This window comes from Dreissena polymorpha, chromosome 4, assembly GCF_020536995.1.
Source record: "Dreissena polymorpha isolate Duluth1 chromosome 4, UMN_Dpol_1.0, whole genome shotgun sequence".
Lineage (NCBI taxonomy): Eukaryota > Metazoa > Mollusca > Bivalvia > Myida > Dreissenidae > Dreissena > Dreissena polymorpha.
The window spans coordinates 63,138,942-63,152,781 of NC_068358.1; the positions used below are offsets into that span (position 1 = coordinate 63,138,942).

Below are 13,840 nucleotides of genomic sequence, written 5' to 3' on the forward strand. Positions count from 1 at the left end.
CGGGGTTTTGATTTTTCGGAGTAGCTATATAAAATAGGTTTTCGCTTCTTTCGATAATTATATGCAGCATAAACCTTTATTTCAAATAAAATTGCGCAAATGTGATTGATTTAGCGAATGCACTATTACAACCTTAGTTATATGATAATGTATACCAACAATTTTGCATAGGTTTGGAGATTAAGTTACATAGTTGTTTACCTAAGCCATTCAAATAGAGTAAAAGAAGTATAATTGAAATGTATACTGACTATACTTAAGAAAGTCCGTAGTGTTATGGTAACAATATTATATTCCTCCACAGGAAGACTATGTTATTAAGCTTATATTAACGATACGCTCTATTAAATTCACGGGTAGGGAGGTATTGTACCATGTATAGGTTGTATCAAATATACATATTAATAGTTCTCATCGTTAATTGTGAAATTATAAATAAAAATATAATTCTCAATCATTTTCAAAATTATTCATCGTGCTTAGCATCCATAAACATATTATCCTTTTATTTTTTGAGACAGTGAAGAATGTATTAAATTTGCTTGACAATAAATGAAACAAGTATGCTCTTCAAATAACGTACTGTTTTTTTCCAACACGTTTTATTACAAGACTGGAAAAAGATGCATATATAAATACATAATATGCAACACAATATACCATATATTAAGTAGAGTCAGTGACATACAAAACAAGAGCACCGCCTTGCGGGTGCAGACCGCTCATCTATTTTCTTTTTAAAGGTGAAGGGACTCTCATTTTCAATCACAAAGGAGGGAGGAGTGGAGTGAAGAGGGGTGTATAGTGTGGGGTTGTGGACATTTATTACATTATCTTCCAAAAAAGCGAAAAAAAAAAATCGGGGGGGGGGGGCGATGGAGGGGGGGGGGGGGGGGAGTTTGGGTGCGATGGTTGGACAATATTTCAAACATAACAGTTTTAAAAAATGGGAGGGGGGGGGGGTATAGTGTGAGGGTGTGATGGTAATTTGTGAGATGATCTTAAAAAAAAAAAAAAAAAAAAAAAAAAAAAAATGGGGGTGGGGGTGGGGTGGGGGGGGGGGCTGGGGTGGGGGGGGTGGGGGGGTATAGTGTGAGGGTGTGGTGGTCATTTGTGAGATGATTTGAAAAAAAAAATAGGGGGGGGGAGGGGGGAGGGGGAAGGGGGGAAGGGGGGGAGGGCACGGGGGATGGTTTGGGTGGAGTCTATTGTGGTATGTCAGGTAAGAGTAGTTTCATCAAAGTAACAATCAAATCTAATCATAAATAAAGAAGTTATGGCAATTTTAGCAAAATTTAATAATTTGACCTTGAGAGTCAAGGTCATTCAAAGGTCAAAGTAAAATTCAAGTTGCCAGGTACAGTAACCTCATGATAGCATGTAAGTATTTGAAGTTTGAAAGCAATAGCCTTGATACTTAAGAAGTAAAGTGGATCGAAACACAAAATTTAACCATATATTAAAAGTTACTAAGTCAAAGAAGGGCCATAATTCCGTAACAATGACAACCAGAGTTATGCAACTTGTCCTTTTACTGTACCCTTATGATAGTTTGTGAGTGTTCCAAGTATGAAAGCAATATCTATGATACTTTAGGGGTAAAGTGGACCAAAACATAAATCTTAACCAAATTTTCAATTTTCTAAGTATAAAGGGCCCATAATTCCGTCCAAATGCCAGTCAGAGTTACATAACTTTGCCTGCACGGTCCCCTTATGATAGTTCATAAATCTTGCAAGTATGAAAGCAATAGCTTTGATACTGTAGGAATAAAGTGGACCTAAACACAAAACTTAATCAAATTTTCAATTTTCTAAGTATAAAAAGGGCACATAATTCTGTCAAAATGCCAGTCAGAGTTACATTACTTTGCCTGCACAGTCCCCTTATGATAGTTAGTAAGTGTTGCAAGTATGAAAGCAATAGCTTTGATGCTTAAGGAATAAAATGGACCTAAACACAAAACTTAACCAAAATTGTCAATTTTCTAAGTATAAAAAGGGCAAATAATTCTGTCAAAATGCATGCCAGAGTTATCTAACTTTGCCTGCCCAGTCCCCTCATGATAGTAAGTAAGTGTACCAAGTTTGAATGCAATAGCATTGATACTTACTGAGAAAAGTGGAACTAAACGCAAAACTTAACCAAAATTTTCAATTTTTTAAGTATAAAAAGGGCACATAATTCTGTCAAAATGCACGCCAGAGTTATCTAACTTTGCCTGCCCAGTCCCCTCATGAACGTAAGTAAGTGTACCAAGTTTGAATGCAATAGCATTGATACTTTCTGAGAAAAGTGGACCTAAACGCAAAACTTAACCGGACGCCGACGCCAACGCCAACGCCAACGCCAACGCCGACGCCGACGCCGACGCCGACGCCGACGCCAAGGTGATGACAATAGCTCATTTTTTTTTTCAAAAAATAGATGAGCTAAAAATACATGTCATACGTTATCTATATAATTGTAGACTGTGACATACAAAGACAACGCAATTAGAATAGAAGGTGGACTAAATCCCTTACTTTACCATGGGAGAAAGAGTGACTTACACATAATACACAGAATTTAGAGTAAATGTTTAATGTCTTAGATCATGTTTAATTTTTTATTTAAATATTCTACAACAGCAAATCATTTCCTCTATGCATTATATTCTTAAGGGTGTAAAAATAACTTTTGTTTATAAACAAAATCAAACATGCCTTTGTTAGCGATTACATAGTACCAAATAATAATAAGGAAAAAAACACACATTCGTGTCAACAGACATTTAAAGTTTACAAACCAAAAACAATGCTGAAAATACGAGACAGTTGTATGCAATTTTGTGTTGGAAAAACTTTAACAAGTATTTACAAAGAACAAAAGCAGAAAACTAGATGTTCCAGTATTTATACATGTTTAAAGTGTGTATACATTTTAATAAACACATAGTATATGAATATTAAGATGAATGAAGGGGATTAAAAGCAATACTAGGGACATTTTCAAAATAAAGACATTTTCTAGGATGTATACATATTTAAAGTATGCATTAATTGTAGTAGGCAAATAGTATGTGTATATCTGTATAAAAATGCATAGAAAAATAAAAATAGGTACATGTTATTGTGATTTATGACACATAGGTACTACCTATATTTTTTTTAAGATTTCAACTTGGTTCTTTGAGTTCAATTTTTTATACAAAGTTGTAAAGAACTACAATTTTTATAAAATTCAGCGTATAAGTTTGTTCTACAATGGTAGTAAACAATTCCCATTCAATGTCAAAACATTCTGAATTATTTTTTGAAATTGATAATTTTCTTAGGTTATAATATTCATACTTTATGTAGTTTTTGGCTCCTGTAATGTTTAGGACGTACTATTAATTTAGTTTTCAATGATAAATATATGAGATGGTTTATTATTGCATAAAAGTATTATAAATATTTACAGTGTAATACACTTGATTAAGAGAACCGCATAACGATTTCAATTCTACTATTACCGCAAGCGATGTTTCCTTTTCTATTGGCTAACTTGATATCTGCTTTCTCAAGAGGTGTAGTTAACATCATCATATTTGATATATGCCATAAACATTTTCAAATTATAAATATATGTCCCACCCCACCAAGGCCAATAAAATATGCTGTTTTTTTTCCATGGATATCTCCAAAACATATGGTAGTTAGGTCGGCAAAACTGTTTTTCGTTACTTTTTTATTATACAAGAGTTATTCCTACTCATTTAATTATGTTAAATGACAAAATTAATATGCAACATTTATTTTGTGCCTTATGTAAAATTTAATTTCGCGAATGAAGTGAATACCTCCACATGCCGCATTGACACATAATATTTTGCATGTCGTCTTCACAAAAAACAGCGGACACCATGCTCAATTTTTAAAACGCTCTAAGTGACCCCTTGACCTAGTTATGACCCAGAAAGGCCCATGTTCTAACTTGGCCTTAAGATCATCTCCATAAAACTTCTTACCAAGTTTGGTGAACATCGGATGTAAACTACTTGAATTAGAGAGCGGGCACCTCCGGAACCTAGTTTTAGGCCGAGAATGGCCCATGTTCAAACTTGTCCTAGAGATCATTCAGATAAAACTTGTGACCAAGTTTGGTGAGGATTGGATGAAAACTTCTTAAATTAGAGAGCGGGCAACATGGTGAGGTTTAAAACGCACTAAGATACCCCGTGACCTAGTTTTTGACCCGGCATGACCCATATTCAAACTTGACCTAGACATCATCTGGATACAACTTCTGACCAAGTTTGGTGAAGATTGGATAAAAACTACTTGAATTAGAGAGCGGACATTATTGTGATGTTTAAAACGCACTGAGTGACCCCTTGACCTTGTTTTTGACCCGCATGACCCATATTAAAACTTGCCATAGACATTATCAAGATACAACTTCTGACCAACTTTGGTGAAGATTGGATAAAAACTACTTGAATTAGAGAGCGGACAACATGGTGAGGTTTAAAACACGCTAAGTGACCCCGTGACCTAGTTTTTGAGCCGGCATGGCCCATGTTCGAACTTGACCTACACATCATCTAGTTACAACTTCTGACTAAGTGTGGTGAAGATCGGATTCAAACTACTTGAAATAGAGAGCGGACACCATGCTCAATGTGTAAAACGTACTAAGCGACCCTGTGACCTAGTTTTTGATCTGGCATGGCCCATGTTCGAACTTGGCCTTCAAATCATCTAGATAAAACTTCTGACCAAGTTTGGTGAAGATCGGATAAAAACTACTTGAATAAGAGAGAGGACACCATGCTGAATGTTTAAAACGCACTAAGTGACCCCGTGACCTAGTTTTTGACCCGGCAGGGCCCATGTTCGAACTTGGCCTTAAGATCATCTAGATACAACTTCTGACCAAGTTTGGTGAAGATCGGATAAAAACTACTTGAATTAGAGAGCGGACACCATGCTTACTGTTAAAAAACGCACTAAGTGACCCCGTGACCTAGTTTTTTACCCGGCAAGGCCTATGTTTAACTTGGCCTTAAGATCATCTAGATACAACTTCTGACCAAGTTTGGTGAAGATCGGATGAAACCTATTTGAATTAGAGAGCGGACAACATGCTGAATATTTAAAACGCACTAAGTGACCCCGTGACCTAGTTTTTCACCCGGCAAGGCCCATGTTCGAACTTGGCCTAGACATCATGTAGATACAACTTCTGACCAAGTTTAGTGAAGATCGGATGAAAACTACTTGAATTAGAGAGCGGACACTTAATACGGACCGACAGACAGACCGACCGACCGACAAGTTCACTCCTATATACCCCCCCCCCTAAACTTTGTTTGTGGGGGTATAATGAATAATACAGAAATATTAATAAACAAATTTGGAATACGAAAACACGAATGTTCACTGTCAGTACGAACTATTATAATCGGCTAAGATAGTGGAAACAGCCGACTGTCTGTAGGCACAATTTAAATTAATGCATATTTGTCCGCATGTTATATATTTACGACGAAAATGTCATATTAACCATTTCAATGCCGATTAAAAAACAGTCTTCTTTATATTCCATTTGTCCGCATTAAGCAGAAATCGATTGTGTTATTTACCCATTACATATTAAAATTATAAAGTTGTAAATCTTACATTGTCATGTATGGCGTTAAATATGTGATATTCATTGTCCCAACTACTTGATTATTTATTAACGCATCTTGTTAAATATATCCTGAAACTGATGAAAACAACTTATCAACATGCTATCTTTATTGTGTCAACATATAAATTATTTTGCACAGCTACATCTATATATATAAATTATCTTGCCGTATAACTAAACAAACTCATACTCATTAGTTGTGATCTAAAACTATCCATTTTGGAGGAAAATATTCCGGATAGACGAATTGCTTACTAAGAGGCGATCCATTTCCGGCCTGCTACTAAGAGATGATCGTCGTTCCTCCCGCCAGCCAGGCTGCCCACCAACCAAAAGTCCCCGTGGAGACAATGGTATGGTCACACAAACTCAGAACGGCCATATCCACGGCGTCAGAGTTTCCTTCCAAGAAAGCAACCTTCCAGTTGTTGCTGTTGTTATAAAAATTTCTTTTACCCACTCGATACCATTAGAACAAAACACGAAAATGGTCTCGTTTCCAAACATTTTAGTGCTCAACTGAATTGCACGAGTAATAAATTATTTAGTTACAGGAAAATGGCCGAACTCTATGAACGATTTCTTAAAGAAATCACCTCTTCGGACATGTACACCGATATATGTTCGATTCAATCATGTGACATTAAACTGTTTCGCAACGCCATGTTTAATTCTCTTTGCATCTGACAAGATACTGGGCACAAATGAAAATTCATGTCTAATATGTATATTAATATTGTAAAAATACTTCCATGATAGTAGGTATCCGTTGACGAGGACATCCTCTGTGTTATTGAACTTGGTAAGTCATGTGTCAAAAGCACAACAGAGAAGTTCATTTATAATTCTACCCTTGGTAGATACGCGAGTAAATGTGACTCTGTTGTCAGACAGTTGAAATGAGGTCAAAATATCATTTCCACCTTCTATGACAATCTGTGTGAAATTCATCATGTCGGCTAGTCCAAGTATCGAAGCATATTGGAACATCTGATTTCCTAGTCGACCTTTCAATTTAAGACTCAAAGTTCCGTTGTGCCTTTTTTTTCTGAAATTTCTGAACAGTGAGCAAAATAATTGTAAGCCGTTACGTTGTCATCTTTTCCTTCCTGCAGACAGTCTAGAATTACTGTGTTTGTTTTGGATTGTCGGTACACAAACATCTGGACTAGGACAAACAGTATGATACACAGAAACACCCATCGTTTTGTTCTGAAAAAAAACAAAACACTCCATTGAGGGTGTTACTTTTCTCACTTACATGGGTATACTGCTCTTACCATTAATAATTTGAAAAACACAAGTTGCATCTCATTTATCGTAAAAAATTATAAAAAGAACACCATTATGGCATAATTACCAATTTTTAATACTTACGTGGCATTTCCGTTGTTTGATATCGGAATATTTCTACACATTTCATTCATTTTATTGCATACAATGGTCGGATGTTGTACAAGGGGCCTTTGCTTTAAACCGTCATTTCTAAATTATGTCAAAATATGCTTAAGTGAATAGCAACGAAGACGTAACAGTAAGAGTAATTTCTACCTTTGTGTTTTGTGCAAAAAACTGAATGCATAAATTTCATTGTAATCTAAAACAATAAAACAGTACTATATAAATAGTCTTTAGTTGCTAAAACATGCAACGCATTGCAATATTACAGTTCAAAATCATAAATCGTTAACAAGACAAGTATTTTCCTGCGATAAAAGCTAAACGTAATAGTATAAGATGCATTTCTGTCGATAATACATATAGCTGTTTCCTGCAGTGACTACTCAGTGTTTTTCGACCCTTGATTGATAATAAAACGATAATATACCAAAGAGCTGACGTACGCGTCAGGACTTAACAATCATCGTAAAGCAATAAATTATTAGAGTATCGTTCAAGGGGCCTTTTCACCGATTTTGGCATGTATTGAAGTGCGTCATTAAATGCTTTATATTGATAAATGTAAACATTGGATCTAAAAGGCCCCAGTAAAAAAACAACAAGAAAACAATTAAATAAAAAAAAAGTAGCCCTCAACTGGGCTCGAACCACTGACCCCTGGAGTAAAGGCTTAGACCACTAGGCCATCCGTGCTCATGCAATTGGCGATGTATTTTATACTGTTTATAAGCAATCCTCGTAGTATCACAAAATATAACGGTAACAACAGATCTCTTCAAATTATTCAATTGTTTCGCGTTGCAACGCTTTATAATTCGTCAAAAGATGCCTATACTGGATATTTTAGAGCATGGTAAATGTTCAGTATTAGTGTTACCTCACAAATATCTTCACGACAACGAAGATTTGCGATTCTGAAAGATTTTATGTAATTTTGTAAATTAACCAAAACGTGAAAAGGCCCCTTTAAATTTTTGAACGTTGATAGTTTGATTTTTTTAGCAAAATATTAAGTTTGTTAAATATAATTACGGTTTTTCGTAATTACCACCGTCTACAGTATAAGTCTAATTTTTGCTTGTGATTTAGCAAATATATAGTTATGATGAAACTTCAGAAACTTTTCCAGGTCAACAGTTCTTATTAACATCCTCTTGTCTATAATTTAAGACAAGTGACCAATAACCTGTTCAGTACAGGCTAATACATACAACATGACATAAAACATAACAAGAGCTGTCAGAAGACAGCGCGCTCGAGTTCTTGAAAGTATAACGTAAGCCATCATGGGGAAATTGTTCACATTAAATAAGACGATTCTGAGTTCTGGTATATTTTCCACAATCTATTGAACATTTGTGAAGACATACAACAAAATAATAAGATTGTATTTCAAGTTTGATCGCAATAGCTTGGGTGGGATGGTTGGACGGTCCTTCAAAAATAAAATAAATACATTTGTTTTTGTTTTTTAACCATGTTTAAAAAAAAATCTTTTTTCGGGCGGTGTGGTTGGGGGAAGGGGGTGGTGGAGAGGGGGGTAAAATGTGGGGGTGTGGTCATTTATTAGATGATCTTAAAAGCAATTTGTCAAGGGACATAGAAAATATTATAGGTGGTACGCAAACTTTAACATTCCAACGCTCACGCCGACGCCGGGGCGAGTAGGATAGTTCCACTATATATATTAAATATAAAATAGTCAAGAGTAAAATAAGGAAAATAAAGGAAAAAAATATAAAAAATAGGAGGGGGGATTCTGGGGTGGGGCGTGCGGGGATGGTTTGGGTGGAGTCCATTGTGGTATATCAGGTAAGTGTTGGTTTGTCAAAGTATGAATCAAATCTGATCATAAATGAAAAAGTTATGGCAATTTAAGCAAATTATATTTATTTGAACTTGAGAGTCAATGTAATTCAAAGGTCAAGGTCAAATTCAACATGCGAGGTACAGTACCCTCATGATATAAGAAAGTTTTAGAAGTTTGAAAACCATAGCCTTGATACTTTAGAAAAAAAGTGGATCTTAACACAAAAATTAACAAAATATTCAAAGTACCTGAGACAAAAAAGGACCATAATTCCGTTAAAATTCCAACCATGAAACTTGCCCTGTACAGCCCGCTTGCAATGGTTAGCGAGTTTTCCAAGTTTGAAAGCAATAGCTATGATACTTTAGGAGTAAAATGGACCGAAACACAAAACTTAACCAAATGTTCAATTATCCGAGAATAAAAGGGGCCACAATTCTGTCAAAATGCCTGTCAGAGTTACATAACTTTGCCTGTACAGTCCCCTTATGATAGTTAGTAAGTTTTCAAGTATGAAAGCAATAGCTTTGATACTTTAGGAATAAAGTGAACCTAAACACAAAACTTAACTAATTTTTCAATTTTCTTAGCATAAAAAGGGAACATAATTCTTACAAAATGCTTGGTACAGTTGTCTTCTCTTGTTTATAGATTGGGGTCATGTTGGAAAAGAAGTATGCAAAAAATGAAAGCAATATGTCAAGAGACATAGAAAATATTTGAGTTGGTAGGCAAACATTAACCTAGATTTATCAATAATATGCATATTCAAAGTCGAAAAGGGGCCATAATTCTTACACCATGCTTGATACAGTCGTCTGATCTTGTTTATAGATTTATCCAGCTAGACCTAATTTTACAATACACGTATAGGTAGTGCTGTTGTGTTGCATGTGAATATGTGTACAAATATGCAAATATTCTTATTAATTTCATTCATTTCGTTGGTTGAGCATTCAAATAATAGAAATCATCCATGATTCCACAACTACATAAGATTTATTGTATGGTCTAAGTAAGGTCATATAGATTTTGAGTTATGCGAGAGTTTTATATTTGAAGTAACGTTTTTCTTTTGCAATTATATATGTATACAGATTTTTTACTTGCTTTAAGTTGCTGTATATTTAAATATAAAGCTGTCGACAAAGCCATAAACACCGCTTATTAATCTCAACGTTTTTTTGCGCAAGCCCTCCACTGATGGTGAAACGTTTAACATGCGGATGATGATTTTGGTGCTTTACTGAGTAGAGTAGAGTAGAGTAGAGTAGAAGCAACATCGAATTTTGTTCAAGTATAAGAAGAAGTTTTTGAAATCACTTATAGTAGTAGATATAATTACGCTTAGTCTTCGTAAAAAGACACCCACACCCCAGCTACAGACTCCGACAAAGGAAGGATGAACGACTATCTTGGGCGGACTTTTTGCCCAATCGACTACGAATGTCCCACGAGGAACAGTGACCTGCTCATGTCGAAATGTCTGAAAGAACAACCACGGTCTGCAAATTCATCTAGGAAAATCTGGATGTTAACTTGTGAAGCCAAAAATATAGCGCTTGTAGTTTTGACTATCGAGACGCATTTGTACCCCAGTCAGAATGCAACCCACAGTACTGAATAACTCTCCGTATTTGAGACAACGCACAATGTCTACTTCAGCTCTACCACAGTCAGAAAACAAGTAAGGAAGTTGTTCTGGATAGACCCCGCCTAGACCCGGCCACTAGACACAAGAAACCAATGATCAAGTTGCCCATGGCCTCCGAGAAGAAACTATGGATACTGCTAGATGAGGATCTTGAACCTATCCTAGAAGCAACCAGTCAAGGACCAGATTAACTGCAGTTTCAAACCCTCACCACTATAATCTACTCGGTGGGAAAGAAATGCTTAGGACTAGAGGAGGAACGCAAGAAGCCTACGAGACCCATCAGACGGTAACCCCGCATTGAGAATCTAAGACGGTAAGTCCGACAGTTAAAGCGACAATACAGAGAGAGTTTATCGCTGGACCGTTTCGGTATATCTCAACTAAGGGATAAAGGACGCGCTCAGCTGAACTCTCTGCGGAAAGCGGAAAATACTAGTAGGAAAATAAGGGAGCGGTCAAAGAAAAGGTTGGCGTAATGGTTAACGACCTAGCCATACAAATTTGCTCGTAATCTAATAAGACATGTTCTCGAATCTTAGTGGAAGAGGTAGCAAGATACCTCCACGAGACGCTTTCCAATGCTACTAGAAACAACGCTATAGGACGCTGTGATCTCATACCTGCAGCACTTCAAGAGGTTTAACTCATTACATCAGAGCCAACACTGTGAGAAGTTAAGGACGACATCCAAAAGGCTATATTTGGTTCTGCTCTTGGACCTTAAGCCATATTGTACAAAGTGTACAAGATGTGCCCTCGTCTATTAAACAGGTTGTAGAGACTCCTGAATGTGGTAAAGAGGAATGGCGAAGTTCCGGCAGCCTTGAAGGAAGCAGACGGAACTGTCACACCCTATGAAATGAACTCCCAAGAACATCGACCAGTTCCGGACCATTTCACTGTTAAACGTGGAAGGGAATACATTATTCGCTATCCTCGCCAGAAAACTGACGACCTACCTCACAGCCAACAAGTACATCAACCCCTCTGTTCAGAAGATCGGCGTGATCGGTTTCTCAGGCTGTGTAGAGCACACCAGTGCGATCACCCAACTGATATGAACAGCCAATCCTGGTAAGAAAGACCTCACAATCGTCTGGCTCAACCTCGTCAATGGTTCTGTCTATCACAAGTTCATTTACACAGTCCTTCATTAACTACCATTTTCCAGTCAGTACCCAGAAAATCGTTGCGAGCTACCTGAATGGTATCAAACTCCGGTTCTCGGTATGTCACCAGCTGACGGACTGACAGAAGTTTGAGAAAAGAATTGTCACCAAATACAGTATAGCCCATAGTATTATTTTTTAATTTTTTTATATATGCTATAACAGAAACAAGGAGTGCATCTTCATTTGCCGTAAAACTACACCATCTTAACTGTAAACCATGTAACTCGAACAATTTTTAACAAATCAACTACACATGTTATGATTTCGAAAGCTAATAAAATAATTTATCAGGAAAAATTAACATCAGTACCATTGATCCAGTAGTATTTCGATACCAGCCCTCAGAAATTGACCCATTTCCAAAATCGTGTTTGGTCGGAAAAATAGAGATAAAATAAAAAATAATACTGGCTTTCCCTCCTGTGGAGCAAAGATGTTATCAGGGATCTAACTGATATCCAGTCGAGGCTTCATGGATGACCTCACTCTCACCACTATTACCAATGGAAAGTCAAAATGAATGTTGACTGCCCTGACAGACGTCGCTTCATGGGCCTGGATGAAATTCAAGGCAGTTAAGTCCAGATCGTTGATCATCAATAATGGCAAACCGATAGATAGATTAACTCTCAAAAAACACAACGAAGAGGTACCATCGATAATGAAGAGTCCCATTACAGTTTTGGGGAAACGTTTCGACGCACGACTACAGGACAGATAGGAAGCTTAAAAGTCAGGTAGAAGAAATACTTAAGAAGATAGACCGCAGCAAACTTCCTGAAAAGTTCAAAGCCTGGCTATACCAGTGATCTTACTACCAAGGCCTAATGTGGCAAATGATGCTGTATGAGGTATCGAGCTCATTGATAGAGGCCAAAGAGGGGATAACCAGCCGGCATTTAAGGAAGTGGCTAGGAAAACACATCCCCAATTAAATCCCACTGTCCTCACTGATGGAGGAATTTAAGACAGCCAAGATGATGGTTCTCACCCAAAAGACTCCCCAGATGAGCAGATCCGAGAGGAAGGCATTGCTACCCAGACCTCCAGATTATGATAAGCTGAATAACTGTTAGATCGACCGCTGTCGGACGTCAGGGGATTAAAGCGAAAAACACACTTCTGATGATCCGAGCCGACAAGAAAGAGAGGCGCTGCAATATCCAGGCAGACGTCAGGAGGGCAGAAGAAAACAAGAGACAAGCTATTCGATAGAAATTTGAACAAGGGAAGCATGAAAAACACTATAACAGGATATTGACCCGTGACGCCATCTAGAAGTACTTGCCTTCCTCATTAGGTCAGTCCATGACCACCTATCGCAAACAAATGCAGTTGGGGACTCACATCAGATTCTAAATGCAAACTTTGTGATCATCCTGGCACTCGATAATGTTTTCTTTCTTTCTGTCCTACAGCTCTGTAACAAGGAAGATACAGATGGCGAAGCGACAACGGCCTCAGTAAGGTGGCTAAAAAAAGGAAAAAGGAACGCAGAAGTACCTAGCGTCAACCAATTATCAACTTCGTGAAGCCGGATGAAAACGCACAGAAACAGCCAGCACTAAAAATCTCAATCCTCGACTGCGCAACCCAATGGAACATGAAAGTTGACATTGACAAGAATCTGGTCTTCCAACGTATCGAACAGAAAAACCTCAGGCCCGACATCATGATGTGGTAAGAGGCATGAAAACGACTAATCGAGATCGAGTTAACCGTTCTTTGGGAAAAAAAGATGCGAGGTGGCCTACGAGAGGAAAAATGCCAAGTACACGGAGCTGCTAGAAGCTTGCAACCAAAAAGGCTGGCGTACTTGGTTGTTCCCCATAGAAGTAGGTGCTATCGGGTTTGTGCAGAGTCTGTGTGCCTTTGTGTAAGCAGTCAAGTGTACTGGCAGGGATTTACAGCGGATTATGCTGAAACTGAACCATGCTGAAATGCGGTCGTTCAGCTGGTTGTGGCTGCGGCGTAAAGAGACAATCTGGAAGAATTAGAGCTACACACACACAGTAGCTACGGCGGCCCCATTCTACCGAGAAGTCCATGGATCAGGGGCGAAATATTGACGACGAAGAGACTCCATGCCGATGATGAATGTCGATCCGCATTCCACAACGACCATAGCACTTGAGTCTACAG

At 37.6% G+C, this 13,840-nt stretch overlaps 2 protein-coding genes across 2 annotated transcripts in view; both read right to left on the reverse strand.

Moving 5' to 3' along the window:
• Positions 1 to 1,202: 1,202 nt before the first annotated feature.
• On the reverse strand, positions 1,203 to 6,612 carry LOC127878473 (galactoside alpha-(1,2)-fucosyltransferase 1-like). The gene is made up of 3 exons (XM_052424999.1): positions 6,523 to 6,612; positions 6,294 to 6,456; positions 1,203 to 6,117 (listed from the first exon to the last, which is right to left on the reverse strand). Exons 1-3 carry the CDS (start codon positions 6,610 to 6,612, stop codon positions 5,942 to 5,944), a joined length of 429 nt encoding a protein of 142 aa, XP_052280959.1. The 3' UTR covers positions 1,203 to 5,941.
• The window catches only part of LOC127876300 (uncharacterized), a 30,690-nt gene continuing 23,295 nt past the window's right edge, over positions 6,446 to 13,840 (reverse strand). Inside the window, exon 3 of the mRNA XM_052421431.1 lies at positions 6,446 to 6,870. Coding sequence (XP_052277391.1) covers positions 6,681 to 6,870 — 190 coding nt within the window. The 3' untranslated portion in view covers positions 6,446 to 6,680. The remainder of the gene's footprint in view (positions 6,871 to 13,840) is intronic.

Coding starts and splice junctions, on each gene's coding strand:
- LOC127878473 (XM_052424999.1), bottom strand. CDS start 6,612: ATGATGAATTTCACACAGATTGTCATAGAAGGTGGAAATGATATTTTG. Junction 6,457..6,522: donor ACAGAGTCACATTTACTCGC/GTATCTACCAAG, acceptor TGACTTACCAAG/TTCAATAACACAGAGGATGT. Junction 6,118..6,293: donor GAAACAGTTTAATGTCACAT/GATTGAATCGAA, acceptor AATGGTATCGAG/TGGGTAAAAGAAATTTTTAT.